At 46.1% G+C, this 19,009-nt stretch overlaps 2 protein-coding genes across 2 annotated transcripts in view; one reads left to right on the forward strand and one right to left on the reverse strand.

The window, feature by feature from the left end:
• The window catches only part of SYN3 (synapsin III), a 247,764-nt gene that overhangs the window by 91,848 nt on the left and 136,907 nt on the right, over positions 1-19,009 (reverse strand). The window lies entirely within an intron of this gene.
• TIMP3 (TIMP metallopeptidase inhibitor 3) overlaps positions 1-19,009 on the forward strand; it is a 31,743-nt gene that overhangs the window by 1,988 nt on the left and 10,746 nt on the right. Inside the window, exon 2 of the mRNA XM_073567495.1 lies at positions 17,260-17,342. Within this exon, the coding sequence (XP_073423596.1) occupies positions 17,260-17,342 (83 nt within the window). The remainder of the gene's footprint in view (positions 1-17,259; positions 17,343-19,009) is intronic.

The raw sequence follows: 19,009 nt of genomic DNA on the forward strand, positions 1-19,009 counted from the left end.
TCACTATTGTGATGGTGCAGTCACTGTGTACAGTCATGGCCAAAAGTTTTGAGAATGACACAAATATTAATTTTTACAAAGTCTACTGCTTCATTTTTTCTAATGGCAATTTGCATATACTCCAGAATGTTATAAAGAGTGATCAGCTTAACAGCAATTACTTGCAAAGTCAATATTTGCCTAGAAAATGAACTTTATCCCCCAAAACACATTTCAACATCATTGCAGCCCTGCCTTAAAAGGACCAGCTAACATCGTTTCAGTGATTGCTCCATTAACACAGGTGTGGGTGTTGATGAGGACAGGGCTGGAGATCAATCTGTCATGATTAAGTAAGAATGACACCACTGGACACTTTAAAAGGAGGCTGGTGCTTGGCATCATTGTTTCTCTTCTGTTAACCATGGTTATCTGTAAAGAAACACGTGCAGTCATCATTGCACTGCACAAAAATAGCCTAACAGGGAAGAGGATCGCAGCTAGAAAGATTGCACCTCAGTCAACAATCTATCGCATCATCAAGAACTTCAAGGAGAGAGGTTCCCTTGTTGCCAAAAAGGCTCCAGGGCACCCAAGAAAGACCAGCAACTGCCAGGACCGTCTCTTAAAAGTGTTTCAGCTGCGGGATCGGGCTACCAGCAGTGCAGAGCTTGCTCAGGAATGGCAGCAGGCAGGTGTGAGTGCATCTGCACGCACTGTGAGGCGGAGACTCTTGGAGCAAGGCCTGGTCTCAAGGAGGGCAGCAAAGAAGCCACTTCTCTCCAGAAAAAACATCATGGACAGACTGATATTCTGCAAGAGGTACAGGGAGTGGACTGCTGAGGACTGGGGTAAACTCATTTTCTCTGATGAATCCCCTTTTCGATTGTTTGGGACATCTGGAAAACGACTTATTCGGAGAAGACCAGTGAGCGCTACCACCAGCCTTGTCTCATGCCAACTGTCAAGCATCCTGAAACCATTCATGTGTGGGGTGGCTTCTCAGCCAAGGGAAGGGGCTCTCTCTCAGTCTTGCCTAAAAACACAGCCATGAATAAAGAATGGTACCAGAATGTCCTCCAAGAGCAACTTCTCCCAACCGTCCAAGAGCAGTTTGGCGATCAGCAATGCCTTTATCAACATGATGGAGAACCTTGCCATAAAGCAAAGGTGATAACTAAATGGCTCAGGGAACAAAACATAGAGATTTTGGGACCATGGCCTGGAAACTCCCCAGATCTTAATCCCATTGAGAACTTGTGGTCAATCATCAAGAGACGGGTGGACAAACAAAAACCTTCAAATTCAGACAAAATAAAAGCATTGATTTTGCAAGAATGGACTGCTATCAGTCAGGATTTGATCCAGAAGTTGATTGAGAGCATGCCAGGGAGAATTGCAGAGGTCCTGAAGAAGAAGGGTCAACACTGCAAATATTGACTTGCTGCATTAACTCATTCTGTCAATATAACCTTTTCTTACTCATAATTAGAGTTGAGCGATACCGTCCGATACTTCAAAGTATCGTATCGGATGGTATCGGCCGATCTTTAAAAAAAGTATCGGTATCGCCGATTCCGATACCGGAAGTCCCATTCAAGTCTATGGGACTTCCGGTATCGGAATAAGAAAAACCCTTTCCTGCCCTTGTACAGCCTCTCTGGGGTCTGTACGGGCCTTTCGGGGGGCTGTGCCGGCCTGCCAGGGGGTCTGTGCAGGCTCCGGTGGTCTGTGCCGGCCTGCCGGTGGTCTGTGTAGGCTCCGGGGGGCTGTGCCGGCCTGCCGGGGGGCTGTGCCGGCCTGCCGGTGGTCTGTGCAGGCTCCGGGGGGCTGTGCCGGCCTGCCGGGGGGCTGTGCAGGCTCCGGGGGGCTGTGCCGGCCTGCCGGGGGGCTGTGCCGGCCTGCCGGTGGTCTGTGCAGGCATCGTCCGATGGGACTACAAGTCCCATCGGGCGATGCCTGCTACCATGACAGTGATTGACACATTAGCCAATGATGGGACAGTAGTAGTCCCATCATCCGGCTAATGTGTTAAATGTAAAAAAAAAAAAAAAAAAAATTACATGCTACATACATACAACATGCATACTACATACATGCTACATTCATACTACATACTACATACATGCTACATTCATACTACATAAATACTACATGCAACATACATACTACATATATACTACATGCATGCTACATACATACTGCATGCTACATATATACCACATATATACTACATACATACTACATGCATGCTACATGCATGCTACATGCTACATACATAACACATATATACTACATGCATGCTACATACATACTACATGCTACATACTACATATATACTACATGCTACATACATACTACATATATACTACATGCATGCTACATACATACTACATGCATGCTACATACATACTACATGCTACATACATACTACATATATACTACATGCATGCTACATACATACTACATGCTACATACATACTACATATATACTACATGCATGCTACATACATACTACATGCTACATACATACTACATATATACTACATGCATGCTACATACATACTACATGCTACATACATACTACATATATACTACATGCATGCTACATACATACTACATATATACTACATGCATGCTACATACTACATGCTACATACATACTACATATATACTACATGCATGCTACATACATACTACATGCATGCTACATACATACTACATGCTACATACATACCACATATATACTACATACATACAATACATTCATACAATACATACATAGACATACAGTACATATAACATAGAGTAACATACTTACCAATACTTGTCACATTGTTCCCCGAAGCCATTGTCTTTTCCGGGATAAATATTAACATAACAAACCACAAAAATACTCACCCACGATCCGAAGCAGTCCACGAGTGTGTCCCACGACGATCTTGGGTAGAGAACTGCAGCATCAGATGATGCTGCCGTTCTCTACGGGCTGCAGGAATCCAATGACGGAAGGTAGGTATCCTTCCGCACTGTATTCCTCCGCCACTTAAAAAAAAAAAAAGTCCCTAGTCTCACTTTATGCCATTGCTGCGTGGGAAATTCCCACGCAGCAATGGCATAAAGTGAGACTAGGGACTTTTTTTTTTTTTTAAGTCCCACGCAGCAATGGCATAAAGTGAGACTAGGGACTTTTTTTTTTTTTAAGTGGCGGAGGAATACAGTGCGGAAGGATACCTACCTTCCGTCATTGGATTCCTGCAGCCCGTAGAGAACGGCAGCATCATCTGATGCTGCAGTTCTCTACCCAAGATCGTCGTGGGACACACTCGTGGACTGCTTCGGATCGTGGGTGAGTATTTTTGTGGTTTGTTATGTTAATATTTATCCCGGAAAAGACAATGGCTTCGGGGAACAATGTGACAAGTATTGGTAAGTATGTTACTCTATGTTATATGTACTGTATGTCTATGTATGTATTGTATGAATGTATTGTATGTATGTAGTATATATGTGGTATGTAGTATGTATGTAGCATGCATGTAGCATGCATGTAGCATGCATGTAGTATGTATGTAGCATGCATGTAGTATGTATGTAGTATGTATGTAGCATGTATGTAGTATGTATGTAGCATGTAGTATGTATGTAGCATGCATGTAGTATATATGTAGTATGTATGTAGCATGCATGTAGTATGTATGTAGTATGTATGTAGTATGTATGTAGCATGCAGTATGTATGTAGTATGTATGTAGCATGCATGTAGTATGTATGTAGTATGTATGTAGCATGCAGTATGTATGTAGCATGTATGTAGTATATATGTAGTATGTATGTAGCATGCATGTAGTATGTATGTAGCATGCATGTAGTATGTATGTAGTATTTTTTTTTTTTTTTTTTTTTTAACATTTAACACATTAGCCGGATGATGGGACTACTACTGTCCCATCATTGGCTAATGTGTCAATCACTGTCATGGTAGCAGGCATCGCCCGATGGGACTTGTAGTCCCATCGGACGATGCTTGCACAGACCCCCGGACATCAGCACAGCCCCCCGGCAGGCCGGCACAGCCCCCCGGCAGGCCGGTACAGACCCCCACAGGGTGCACAGACCAACGGCAGGCCGGCACAGCCCCCCGGCAGGCCGGTACAGACCCCGGGCAGTCCACACAGCCCCCCGGCAGGCCGGCACAGCCCCCCGGCAGGCCGGCAGAGACCCCCGGAAGGCCCGAAATGACGGCGCATCATGATGCGCACACACCGCGCATCATGATGACGTCAGGCCGTCAATCAACTGAACTTCTGATTCCGATGCCGAATTCCGATATTGAAAAAATATCGGAAGTCGGTATCGGAATTCCGATACAGCAAGTATCGGCCGATACCCGATACTTGCGGTATCGGAATGCTCAACACTACTCATAATATGATTGCAATTATATTTCTGTATGTGACAAAAACATCTGACAAACACACATAAAACCCAGAGGGCAGCAGATCATGTGAAAATATAATATTTGTGTCATTCTCAAAACTTTTGGCCATACTGTACATACATTACATTACTGATACTGAGTTACATCCTGCATTATACCCCAGAGCTGCACTCACTATTCTGCTGGTGCAGTCGCTGTGTACATACATTACTGATCCTGAGTAACATCCTGTATTATACCCGGTGGCTCAGTGGTTAGCGCTGCAGCCTTGCAGCGCTGGAGTCCTGGGTTCGAGGACAACATCTGCAAGGAGTTTGTATGTTCTCCCCGTGTTTGCGTGGGTTTCCTCCCACACTCCAAAGACATACTGATAGGGAATTTAGATTGTGAGCCCCATCGGGGACAGTGATGAAAATGTGTGCAAAACTGTAAAGCGCTGCGGAATATGTTAGCGCTATATAAAAATAAAGATTATTATTATTATTACCCCAGAGCTGCACTCACTATTCTGCTGGTGCAGTCGCTGTGTATATACATTACATTACTGATCCTGAGTTACATCCTGTATTATACTCCAGAGCTGCACTCACTATTCTGCTGGTGCAGTCACTGTGTACATATATTACATTACTGATCCTGAGTTACATCCTGTATTATACCCCAGAGCTGCACTCACTATTCTGCTGGTGCAGTCGCTGTGTACATACATTACATTACTGATCCTGAGTAACATCCTGTATTATACCCGGTGGCTCAGTGGTTAGCGCTGCAGCCTTGCAGCGCTGGAGGCCTGGGTTCGAGGACAACATCTGCAAGGAGTTTGTATGTTCTCCCCGTGTTTGCGTGGGTTTCCTCCCACACTCCAAAGACATACTGATAGGGAATTTAGATTGTGAGCCCCATCGGGGACAGTGATGAAAATGTGTGCAAAACTGTAAAGCGCTGCGGAATATGTTAGCGCTATATAAAAATAAAGATTATTATTATTATTACCCCAGAGCTGCACTCACTATTCTGCTGGTGCAGTCGCTGTGTATATACATTACATTACTGATCCTGAGTTACATCCTGTATTATACTCCAGAGCTGCACTCACTATTCTGCTGGTGCAGTCACTGTGTACATATATTACATTACTGATCCTGAGTTACATCCTGTATTATACTCCAGAGCTGCACTCCTATTCTGCTGGTGCAGTCACTGTGTACATACATTACACAGCAGAATAGTGAGTGCAGCTCTGGAGTATAATACAGGATATAACTCAGGATCAGTAATGTAATGTATGTACACAGTGACTGCACCAGCAGAATAGTGAGTGCAGCTCTGGAGTGTAATACAGAATTCAAGTTAACATCGGACCCTCCAGGAGCAGCTGTCGCTTCCCTCCCCCTGACAAGGTTTATTAGAATATTGATGTCTCCATAGTCTGAATTTATAGAATTTCAGATGCCGCCAGTATGGGGGTTGCGGTAACACCGTGCGGACTGCGATTCCTATCGGGGAAGGTAGATGACCCAAGAGTGAAAGGACACGATGGCTTCATTGTAAATACTTGGGAAGCAGCTGAGGTTTGTACTGTGAACAGATGGATGGGACGACAGGTGCGTGGTCGGTCTATGGGGCCATTCACAGCAGGGATACATTATACTACTGAACTGCATTTATATACAGTCGGGGGGTAGTGCAGTATATAGTCGGGGGGTAGTGCAGTATATAGTCGGGGGGTAGTGCAGTATATAGTCGGGGGGTAGTGCAGTATATAGTCGGGGGGTAGTGCAGTATATAGTCGGGGGGTAGTGCAGTGTATAGTCGGGGGGTAGTGCAGTGTATAGTCGGGCGGTAGTGCTGTGTATAGTCGGGCGGTAGTGCTGTGTATAGTCGGGGGGTAGTGCTGCTGTGTATAGTCGGGGGGGTGGTGCTGTGTATAGTCGGGGGGGGGGGTGCTGTGTATAGTCGGGGGGGTTGGTGCTGTGTATAGTCGGGGGGGGGGGGTGGTGCTGTGTATAGTGGGGGGGGGGTGGTGCTGTGTATAGTCGGGGGGGTGGTGCTGTGTATAGTCGGGGGGGGGGGGGGTGGTGCTGTGTATAGTCGGGGGGGGTGGTGCTGTGTATAGTCGGGGGGGGGTGGTGCTGTGTATAGTCGGGGGGGGGTGGTGCTGTGTATAGTCGGGGGGGGGTGGTGCTGTGTATAGTCGGGGGGGGTGGTGCTGTGTATAGTCGGGGGGGGGTGGTGCTGTGTATAGTCGGGGGGGTAGTGCTGCTGTATGCAGTCGGGGGGTAGTGCTGCTGTATGCAGTCGGGGGGTAGTGTTGCTGTATGCAGTCGGGGGGTAGTGCTGCTGTATGCAGTCGGGGGGTAGTGCTGCTGTATGCAGTCGGGGGGTAGTGCTGTATAAAGCCGGGGGTAGTGCTGTATACAGTCGGGGGTAGTGCTGTGTGTTGTATGCCCCCATAGGACATTCTGTGGCCCCTATCGCTTGTGCTGAGGGTGGGTCACATGGAGAGTTCAAGAATCAGCATTAGGAAACAGGAGAAAGTGAGTAATAACTGGGTGAGCTAGGGTGTAATAAAAGACAATAATTAGGTAAGTAGGTTAGTGGAGGTGAGATAAGGGGTGAGATTGTAGGGAAACGATACTACCCTCTCCCCATTGCCACATTACACACAGTGGGATACACATCTATACCCCTTCCTCCATGACTTCCACAGTCTGGAGCTGGTTACTGCCCCTCCTGTATTTTAGCAGTGTGATCTGCTTCATTCTCACCAATCAGGACCTGAGGCTTTGGGGACTCGGTGACAGCGCACCTGCCTGCTGGCGAAGCACTGGGAGCTTAAGTGGGAAGACGTCTTTCAAAACCAAGGAGGAAATCAAATCCTGCGGATGGCCGGCCCGGTGTTCTCACATATATAATTGGTCTGGCAGCCGATGTAATGAGTAAAGAGAGGACCCATCACGGCAGAAAAACTAAGCCGCAGGGGAAATTCATCCTGGAAGATTATTTTTGAACTTTTTTTTTTTTAAAGATTTTGTTGTTTTCAGTAAGATTTCCACAGGAAAAAAAGTTTCAAATTTTTCCAAAAGCATAAGAGTGCCCCCTACACAAGATGCCGTCTAGGCCCTGCACTGTATTGGAAGCCCAAGACATCCAGTTGATCACTGGCTGATGTGGGTGGACGAGTAAAAAGACCCAGAGTGAGCAAGACCGACAATCAGTGGCTGGGGGTATTCCGACTAGGCTCCCCCAGTCTCATTAACTTCCAAAAAGTTGCTTTCTGGGGTCTTATTGCTGTAATCAGACTTGGGGCCATGAATGGATACCCATAAGGGCCCTTTTTGGCTGGGACTGGTGGTCTAGGGTAACATGGGCATGTCCTAAAGTGGTTGTTAAAAACTTTAAACACAAAAATTTAAAAAAACAAAAACTTTTCAAATTATTATTATTTTTTTTGGGTGGGGATGGTAATGGGGGCAGTAACGACCCCTCAGCAGGGAAAGTCTGAGTTTGCACTACTCGCTTATTCTCTTCCCCTGGCGTCACTCAGTTCCCGCAGGTTCTCAAAACAAAAGCCACAAAAACGACAACTCTCGGGACAAAACCTCCTGTTTTGTTTCAGTGGTTGCTATTACAACTGGCTTCATAACACCCCCCACCTCACCAGCCACCAAAAAAAGAGGGGCTCTTAAAGGGCCCTGAAGTCTCTTCTGTCACATTTATGCGCTCATTAGAGCAAAAATATATATATATATATATATATACACACACACTAATAGGGGACTTGCCTTACATTTCAGCCAGAGTTGTGAGTAAAATCACATGACAATCTCTCAAAAGCCACGCCTTCTTAGAAACAGAAGTAGTCTTGTTTTTAAGGTGTCCGGAGGGTGGAGCTCATGGAGACAAATGCACGGTCTGACCCACACCAGTCAATAAGTTATCACATATTTCAAAGAGAGGTCATAACTTGTTTTCAATGGACAATCCCTTTAAAGATGTGTGTGACATCATTCTTGTTGACGGTTTCCAACGACAACTAGCAGAATTGTGAGTGCAGCTCTGGAGTATAATGTAATAATAGTGTAAGAGAATAATAGTCGTGTCTCCTGAATGGCAGATCTACAAAACTATGCTAAAAAGTAAGAACCGTAAATCTAGACACACTTGTAGTGCAGGTGGCAGGGAAAGCTGGGTGGCTTCTGCGCCAGCAGTAATGGAGGTCACACACGGCCTTCAGTTCCTGTTTGGTTTATTCTGGGCTTTCAGTCCTTCTACATCTGATAAAGTTGTGCCTTTGTGTGGAGAGCTGGGTGGGCCCGGGGTTGTCATGTGCATTGGTGGTCCTATGTATTATAACCCCTCTGAATGATTAATGAGACCAGCACTGCCCAAAGAGCAGAGACAAGGGTGTGACAGGAGGTGAACTACTGCACTGGTGCCATTCACACACTTCCTGAGGTCACAGGGGCATAAATCATACTTCAGACAGAAGCCCCAGAGCACAGCTGAGAACTGAGACCCAAGGGCTGAGGCTCCGGTGAATGCTCCAGGGAGTGTCCAAGGGAAAGGATAAGATCACTCAGTCTAAAGCGTGACCACTGTTCTCACTGCACCAGCAGAATAGTGAGTGCAGCTCTGGAGTATAATACAGGATGTAACTCAGGATCAGTAATGTAATGTATGTACACAGTGACTGCACCAGCAGAATAGGGAGTGCAGCTCTGGAGTATAATACAGGATGTAACTCAGGATCAGTAATGTAATGTATGTACACAGTGACTGCACCAGCAGAATAGTGAGTGCAGCTCTGGAGTATAATACAGGATGTAACTCAGGATCAGTAATGTATGTGCACAGTAGCTGCACCAGCAGAATAGTGAGTGCAGCTCTGGAGTATAATACAGGATGCAACTCAGGATCAGTAATGTATGTGCACAGTAGCTGCACCAGCAGAATAGTGAGTGCAGCTCTGGAGTATAACTCAGCAGGACCAGTACATGAGGAGTTATGGACTCTAGCCCGTCTCTATGAGCTGGCGATAGAACATGGGCATTGGTGCGTTATTTTCCGTGTCACATTTCGGAGTGGGAATATAATGGCGTTCACAGGTTTGCCGCGTCTCCTACTTTTGGCACAAAAAAAGAATAAAATGTTATAGTTAGGAATGCGGAGTGTTACTTAACATCTTAGTGTGGAATGTGGAATTCCAGCACCGTGAGTCAGCATGGATCTACTTACAGCAGGAATTCTGTCCCCAGGGGGGTCTTAAAGAGGCTTGTCACTGGAAGCAGTGTGCTTAACCTCCGCTGAGGGTCACTTTGAGACCTCCTGAATACCTGGCCCCTGTGGTTCCCTTTGGTCCAAGTTCAAGTGTCTCTTATGAACCCTTTAACCAATGCGCACGCAGACAACGTGCAATGGGGTTTCTGTGTGTTTCCAATGGCCGGACCTATGGGTCATTGCTTCCTGGCATCATCTGTTACGTTGTTTGGTGCACTGTATGGCGATATTAAATGTTAAGTCTGTGTCCAATGTTTTGGCGACACGCTGTGGCAATGAGTTTTGCCGCAATGAATGGCACTACTATGTAGACTCCCTCTCTGTAATATGTGCTCGCTGTATAGCTGTTATGTAGGTGCAATATGGCGGTATTATGAGGACTTTGTCAGTGTTCTAAAGTAACAATATGGCAGTATTACTTTAAAGCCCTTTATGTGCTAACTGTAAGATATTGTTATATATACCGGATATTGCAGTAATATCCGAGTACTTTATTGCACTTTTATAAACTAACTGTTGCTTTATAGTTCTTATATGGCGGTATTATTTGGGCACTGTTATGAAGGTACATTTGGCAGTACTATTTGGGTACTATACAGAACAATGGCAGTATTACTTGGGCACTATGGACCACTGTTATTCAGATATCATAAGGCAGTATTCTGAAGACTCTGTATGCCAGTGTTAAGGTACAACATGGCAGTATTATTTGGAGGAATTTTATAACAATATTATGTACTAACTGTAGTGCACTGTTATATAGAATACATATAGCAGTAATATCCGAGTACTTAATTGCACTTATAAACTAACTGAAATGTGTTGTTATATAGTTATCATATGGCGGTATTATTTTGGTACCTTTATGAAAATACAATATGGCAGTGATATGAGGACCATGTGCGTCATTGTTATGATGCAAAAACACAGTATTATTTGGGCACTGTAGGTCACCACTATGTGGGTACAATATAGTGTAATTGTTTTGGGGACTTTATAACATTTATGTACTAGCTGTATGGCACCGTTATATAGACACCATATAGCAGTTTTATTTAAGTACTTTATTGCACTTTTATGAACTAATGTTAAGGCATTATTATATAGACACAATATGGCGGTATTACTCGGGCACTGTGGGTTAATATTGTGATGTTACAGGATGGCAATATTTTTTGTGGTCTTTCACTTATGTACCACTTGTAAGGTGTTATATGACACATTATGGTGATATTACTCGGGTACTGTAGGTTAATGTTATGACATTACAGGATGGCAGTATTATTTGCGTTCTTATATAGACACAATATGGCAGTATTACTTGGGCACTGTAGGTTAATGCTATGAAGCTACAGAAATGTAGTAGTATTCAGGTTATTTCACTTATGTACCAGTTGTAAGGTTGATGGTATGAAGTTACAGGATGGCAGTATTATTTGTGTATTTTATACTATTTATGTGCTACTTGTAAGGCGTTGTTATATAGAAACATTATGGCAGTATTACTCGGGCCCTGTAGGTTAATGTTATGAAGTTACAGGATGGCAGTATTTGTGTACTTTATACCATTTATGTGTCAATTGTAAGGTGTTATATAGACACATTATGGCAGTATTACGTATTACTTGTGCACTATAGGTTGATGGTATGAAGTTACAGGATGGCAGTATTATTTGTGTACTTTATACCATTTATGTGTCACTTGTAAGGTGTTATATAGACACATTATGGCAGTATTACTCGGGCCCTATAGGTTAATGTTATGAAGTTACAGGATGGCAGTATTTGTGTACTTTATACCATTTATGTGCTACTTGTTAGGTGTTATATAGACACGGCATGGCGGCATTACTGATCACTGCTATGTGGTCACTGTGGATTCGGGGCAGTAGAGGTTGAAAATGGCGTGAAACTATTTCTGATGAAAACCCCCTTCAAGTCCCATATCTTTCAGCTTTTTGACGTGTGAACTGCCTATTGAGCAGCCTATAAGTCAAGTATGGCTTCCTGACAATTCCCCAGAGCGAGCGATTGTGAGCGCCGAGCTCTGAAGTCCACCTGCATTGTTCGGGCCTGGATCCCATCAGGTTCAGGAAATGTGCGCAAAACTCCTGAAAAGTCAGCACTTTAATGAGTGGCGCTGCGCATTCTGGGGGTGGGTGTCACTTAGGGGGTCCCCCGGAGCGGGGCCCTGGGAGGACTATAATGCGATTTCTTCCTGCTGGTTTTATGCCCCCCCCGTGTGATTTCTCTACCATCTGGCCATCGCGCCTCGTCGTCTTCCGCTTCAGCTGTACAGGGCGTGATTGCTATTACCGGAGGAAGACGTATATCAGCACTTGGAAACGGGCGGCCATCATATTTTCACATCCAGCCAGATGGGCTACAAAAATATACCATTTTTTTTTGTGAACCCCTTTAATTGTGATGGGAGGAGACAACAAATATGGCCGCCATTGCAGTCCCTATAGCACTTTGTTACCCGGCTACACTCCCATAATATCACTTTATGGATTCCTGTCAGCTTAGTTACTAAAGCTAAATGAAGACAATGGAGGCCGGATCGATCGGGTTTAATAAGTGAACCCTGAGGGGGCCATTGATACCTCCTGCAAGGCAGGATTAACAAAGAGGTGAAAAATTGCCCATAGTGACCAATCAGATCGCTCCTTACAATTTCAAATCGACGCTGGAAATATGTAAGCTGCAACTGGATTGGTTGCTAGGCATCTCGCTTAACTACATAGTGGACATAGGAAGGTGCAGTTCGTAGCAACCAATCAGATCGCCTCTTTCAATTTCAAATCCGCACTAAAAAGCTATAAGCAGCAATGTGATTGGTTGCTATGTGCCTCATGTGTATACAGCAGGTGCCCATAGCGACCAATCAGAACGTTTATGGAAAATTCCTTGAAGAACAAAAAAAAATGACTACCTCGAATTAGGTTTTTCAGTATTGCCGTGTGGTTCTCTGAGGTGTCATACATGTCTCGTATACAATATATATACATACGGACAATGTTGCGGGGGGAATATATTGGGGGGGGGGGGGGAATGTTTCATTATCACATCCCCTCTACCGTTCTCACACGCCGATCTCCAGGGCTCGATGGCATGCCCGTCAGTAATGGAAGAGTTCACACATTGCCTTCAGACATCACAGACAACAATGAAGCCATTCCACACGTTACGGTTTAGGAGCGGCATGGGGCCCCTTAAGTATAACATGGCCGCCCATCGGAATTTGGTGGAGGAAAAAATGTGATAAAAAAGAGAATTTTAGTTCATATTTATTAGGACTGAATAAATGAGGGGCGAACGTGTAATATGGCGCTTATGGCATACTTCCCTACTCTCCCAGGGCGTCCTCTAGGCTCCCGGAAAAAGAGGAGACCTCACGCACCCCAGAACAGATAGGAAATCTCCCAGATAAATCGGTAATTTTGGTAAATCCAAAAGCAGGGGAATATATATATATACACACAAATTAAAGGGTGTAACTGCGTGCCCAAATTTTGAGTGGTGCGGCGTGCTTGGGACACCTTAAAATTTTAAAATGCACCTTCAAGGAGGACTACCTCTTGCTCTAAATATGTAATTTTAGTCCCCTGGTGTAAATGCCGCCGTTCTCCTGAATCCGGCGATGTTTTTCTTTTGTTTCTGCGCCTCTCTGTTCCTGAGATATGGCCCTTTCTTCCCTGCATATAATTCTAGTCTTTTAATGCAAGTGGGTGTGGTCCCATTCACCACACCCACAGAGAAGAGTTTAGAACCATGCCCAGTTGTCTAACAAGACTAGATTTTTATACATTGAATAGAGGGCCATATCTCAGGAATGGAGAGTCGCAGGAAGAAAAGAAAAACATCGCCGGATTCAGGAGAATAGCGGCTTTTACAACAGGTCGTTTTTCCACTTTACAACAATTTTTAACCCTCTGGGTAATCTAAATATTTTTACATATTTTTTTCCTTTGATTAAGTAGAGACATCAAACATTTCCTGCTTCTGCTGAGGTTAGAGGTCAGTTACCTCTGTCTCCTTCACCTTTATATTGGGCGTGAACATCATCCTCTTCTTCGGCGCGGTGACATGTGACGGACAGGAATGTCAGTGGATCGACTTTCAATAATATTTTACTGGTCTATTGTGGGAAACTGCTACTTCCGAATGTCTCCATGAGAAGCCTGGGACTATTTCACACCTAAGTGCTCTCGTCCTCTTGGCACGCCCGCCGCGACGAGCTATGCTTTGATCTTCGTGCCACGTCCAGACGCTCGGAAAGAGTAGTTTCCGGGTGCAGATATCTAAGGAAAGTTCTGCAGCGTTCTCACATATTTTATTATTGAGGCAACAGTCATAATGGGTCTGGAGATGTGTCTTCAGTTGTCTCGTTTTCTGTATGCAGCTCCTATGCTAACCTATGTATTTCCATGGCACTATAGTACAAACAAACCCTGTGAACCTATCAATCATAGGGGGCAGAATGGACTTGGTAACAGCTGACTGCAGGATCAGACAACACAGGGTTTGTCTATAAATATTGGCTCGCATAGGAGCTGTGTACACAAAACGGTTGGAATTCTTTGAAGACGGTTCTGCTCAGTGATGTAATAGTAACACATGCTTGGTATCCAGGGTTGGGAGACACCAACATCTCTCAGCTCAGACATTCAGTGCCCTGGAGGAGGGTATAATTGATGCCCATTTCACCCGGGTGTAACCTCCCGTCCTCTGCAGGTCAGGACTGGATCAGGTTTCTTGGATTCCTGGGATTAGATGCCTCAGTTTCCTAGATCTCATGTTTGGAAGATGATGCTGATGGCAGTCGTGTCCCCAGGATTGTGACACAGCTCAGCACTTAGGATTTCTCCATCGCCCCTGGTGAGAGGATTTGTGTCTGATGGTAGCATGAGAATGACTGGGGCTGTGACCAGTGATGTCATCATATCTGAAAAGTGATTTCACTTCAAGGGGTACACAACTGTGTTGGTGACTGTGACCGGAAAAAGAAAGGTACTACGTTCATTTACGATGGTGAGTCATTGGATGGTGTGGTGGGATAGTCATTGGCAAACTAGGAAGCCGTCATTGGCCGTCCGCCTGTAGGAAGCCGTCATTGGCCGTCCGCCTGTAGGAAGCAGTCATTGGCCGTCCGCCTGTAGGAAGCAGTCATTGGCCGTCCGTCTGTAGGAAGCAGTCATTGGCCGTCCGCCTGTAGGAAGCCGTCATTGGCCGTCCGCCTGTAGGAAGCCGTCATTGGCCGTCCGCCTGTAGGAAGCCGTCATTGGCCGTCCGCCTGTAGGAAGCCGTCATTGGCCGTCCGTCTGTAGGAAGCCGTCATTGGCCGTCCGTCTGTAGGAAGCCGTCATTGGCCGGCCGTCTGTAGGAAGCCGTCATTGGCCGACCGTCTGTAGGAAGCCGTCATTGGCCGACCGTCTGTAGGAAGCCGTCATTGGCCGACCGTCTGTAGGAAGCCGTCATTGGCCAACCGTCTGTAGGAAGCCGTCATTGGCCAACCGTCTGTAGGAAGCCGTCATTGGCCAACCGTCTGTAGGAAGCCGTCATTGGCCAACCGTCTGTAGGAAGCCGTCATTGGCCAACCGTCTGTAGGAAGCCGTCATTGGCCAACCGTCTGTAGGAAGCCGTCATTGGCCAACCGTCTGTAGGAAGCCGTCATTGGCCAACCGTCTGTAGGAAGCCGTCATTGGCCAACCGTCTGTAGGAAGCCGTCATTGGCCAACCGTCTGTAGGAAGCCGTCATTGGCCAACCGTCTGTAGGAAGCCGTCATTGGCCAACCGTCTGTAGGAAGCCGTCATTGGCCAACCGTCTGTAGGAAGCCGTCATTGGCCAACCGTCTGTAGGAAGCCGTCATTGGCCAACCGTCTGTAGGAAGCCGTCATTGGCCAACCGTCTGTAGGAAGCCGTCATTGGACAATCGTCTGTAGGAAGCCGTCATTGGACAATCGTCTGTAGGAAGCCGTCATTGGACAACAGTGTGTGAAAGCTGTCATTGGCCAACCATCTGTAGAAAGTCGTATCGGTCAACCGCCTGTAGGAAGCAGTATCAGCCAGTCATTGAATAACCAGCCATTTGTAGCTAGCCCAATTGACCAAACACATGTGGAAACCTGACTGTCCAACCCCTTACAGGAAGCCATATATCAGGAAGCCCAATTGACCAACTACTTTTTGAAAGTCTAACTGGTCAACCTGCTAAAGGAAGCCATAATAACTAGGTACTCAATGGAAAACTTTACTTGTAGAAGCCCAATTGTCCAACTGCTTGGTGGAATCCTTAGTTGACTGACTACTTTTAGGTAGGTCGATTGACCGACCACCGCAATGAAGTCCAATGAGTTCTAGGAATTCAACTGACCACCAACTTGTAAGAAAGCCTGACTGACCCACCGTACCATATTGATTGCCTATATGTAGGTACCCAATTGTCTTACGGCATAAAAACCAATTACTTGCCAGATTGACTACCTGCAGGAAGCCCCAACTTTTCGATGGAAATCTCAAATGACTGCATTGATATGAGAACTTTTTCTGAAGGTTGTGGGCCCCCTCGTGTTACACTGGTTTGGGGTCCCATACTACCCTTTTGCGCAGGCAGCACAGGGGTTAATTGTACATCCCGCCTGTCAGGGTTTATACGAGTCTTGGGACTTGAAGCTTTTGTACGCCCATCGGCAGCACATTCCGCTGCCGCCCGTGGTCGGTCCACCCTCCTCGCCCTGTTATATAAACGATACATTTCACAAGTATCCTAATCAGCAAATTTTACAAGAAATTCCTGAACTGGAAGTCAAATCCTCTGCAGCCGTCTCATCATCTCTGAGACCAGGGAGATTCTTCGTGTGGCCGCCATTACGGCGCCCCTCGGGCACCATAGTAATCCAAAGTCAGAAATCGCTGCAAAAAAAACACAATTTTTTACGCAATTTTTCTAAATTTCTGCAAAATTACTGTCTTATTGGTCACAATGTCAGAAAACCCACAGCGTGAGATTGCAGCCTTCCAGTCCAGCCCATCCTCTGTGAGTGTAAAGGTGTTTTCCCACCTAATAAGTAAGTGTGCCATCACTTTATGATCTCCTATCCTCACATTAAAGGGGGTACAGCGCTGTCACCTTCTACTGTGAGGTTCCTCAGTGCGGCCCCTTTTCAAAGAATGGGGTCACCTCAGCACAGTGGCGCCCCCCCCGCCAACTGGCTGTGCAGGGAACTGCAGCAGGGGTGGCCGTATTCTCTGAAATGTTACATTGCACCTTGTATATCCGATAGGACTGGGCCCTGATTGTAGGGTGCAGCTGCAGAGGACGCTACGGGTGAGGAGGGCAAAGAATCAATGCAAAACAATAACATTGAATCACTAGATCGCCTCGATCACTTTGCTGATCATTGGTGGGTGGGAGGGGCAGAAACGGCGCCATCACTCGTCAGCAGAGAGTGGTAGATTTGAGTATGGTGCTGGAATTTTTTTTTTTTTTTTATTTCTGTATGTTGAATAATATTTTGACCAATTTTTCTTTTTACTTTTCCCCCTCCCGTTACAGTGATCAGAGCCAAAGTCGTGGGCAAGAAGCTGATGAACGACGGTCCATTCGGGACGATGCGCTACACGATAAAGCAGATGAAGGTGAGAAAGGCGGCGTTAAGAACGTGGATGACCAGCAGAACAGAGTATATCAGGAGATTTGAGGGGGGCTGTAAACTTGTATGATTAGTGAGGGTGGGATGTGAGAAGGGACATGGAGACAAGTGGGAGTTCACAGGGAAAAAAAGAAATCCTGGTCACCAGCAGCACAGAGTGTATCAGGGGCTGCAGCTCTGACACCGGTAGGGGCGGTGTAGTGAAGTCAGCGTCGGGGATGGTGACAAGTGCAGGAATATAGGCCCATTGTATGTGGGGCCCTCACTGACACACTGTGACGGCAGCCCCCCACCCTATATACACCGTACCCTATATAAGGCATGTTTATATTTGCTCAGCTGTTAACCCCTTAGACGCTGCTGTGCCGCACATTCCTGATGTCCCCTGCGGGGGGATTATTTCATGTGTTTACCCCTGATTTGCGGTAAACAGATGAGGTCAGCAACCTCGCCCCTCTGCAGAGGTCCCCGCTGGGTTAGGGTGGTCTCCGCTTACAACAGGTAATACTAAAACGCTTTTGGGCAAAAGAAATGATTTTCCTGGTCCCGGGAGGGCAGCGGGCCACAGACAGGAGTGGCAGCCAGTTCTCTGCCAAACCTCCCTTTGTAGAAAAGTTTGAGTCCAGATTTCTTAAAGAGACAATGAACTTAAATTGTACGCACTTTATTGACCAAGCTGTTCCCTGTTATCAGCTAATTCAGGCCGACTGACAGCTGATAACTTTAGGGTTTCTGTCCCTTTAAATGGATTGGAAGACCGGACCCCTCCTGTGTAAGGAACTCAGACCAGACCCCTCCTGTATACAGAACTCAGATCAGACCCCTCCTGTATACAGACCCCGGACCAAACCCCTTCTGTATAAGGACCTCAGACCAGAACCCTTCTGTATAAGGACCTCAGACCAGAACCCTTCTGTTTAAGGACCTCAGACCAGAACCCTCATGAACACAGACCCCAGACCAGAACAATCATGTATAAGGACCTGAGACCAGAACCTTCCTGTAAAAGGACCTCAGACCTAACCCCTTCTGTATACAGACCAGAACCATCATGTAGGACCTCAGTCTAGAACTCTCCTGAAAACAGACCCCAGACCAGAACTCTCCTGTTTAAGGACCTCAGAACAGACCCTGCTTGCATACAGACCCCAGACCAGAACCATCATGTATAAGGACATATATATTCACCAGACCCTGCCTGTTTAGAAACCCCAGACCAGAATTCTCTATATACAGACCCCAGAGAAGACCTCAATATGATTGGCCCCAAGACCAGACTCTTGCTGTATATAAACCCACAACTATACAGACCCCAGACCAGATCCCTGTCTACAGACCCCAAACCAAATCCCTCCCCAGACCAAATCCTCAAGTATACAGATCCTAAACAATTCCCCCCACCTTGTATACAGACCCAGGCCCTTCCCACAGGTGAACAGATCTGAGACTCACATCCAGTATACACTCCCCCTAATATACCAGCCAGAACCCTCCTGTATACAGACCCCACACATCCCCATATACAGAGCCCCTGCATACAGACTCGGTCCTCGGAGGTTGTACCCAGCAGGGGAGGGAAGAGCATGACTGCAGAGAGGCGAGTACGTGGCTCACACAGGACTCTTTGCCGGCCCTTCCAGGAGTCCGGGAGAT

This window comes from Dendrobates tinctorius, unplaced genomic scaffold (assembly GCF_039654945.1).
Source record: "Dendrobates tinctorius isolate UK_male_01 unplaced genomic scaffold, ASM3965494v1 ptg000020l, whole genome shotgun sequence".
Taxonomy (NCBI): domain Eukaryota; kingdom Metazoa; phylum Chordata; class Amphibia; order Anura; family Dendrobatidae; genus Dendrobates; species Dendrobates tinctorius.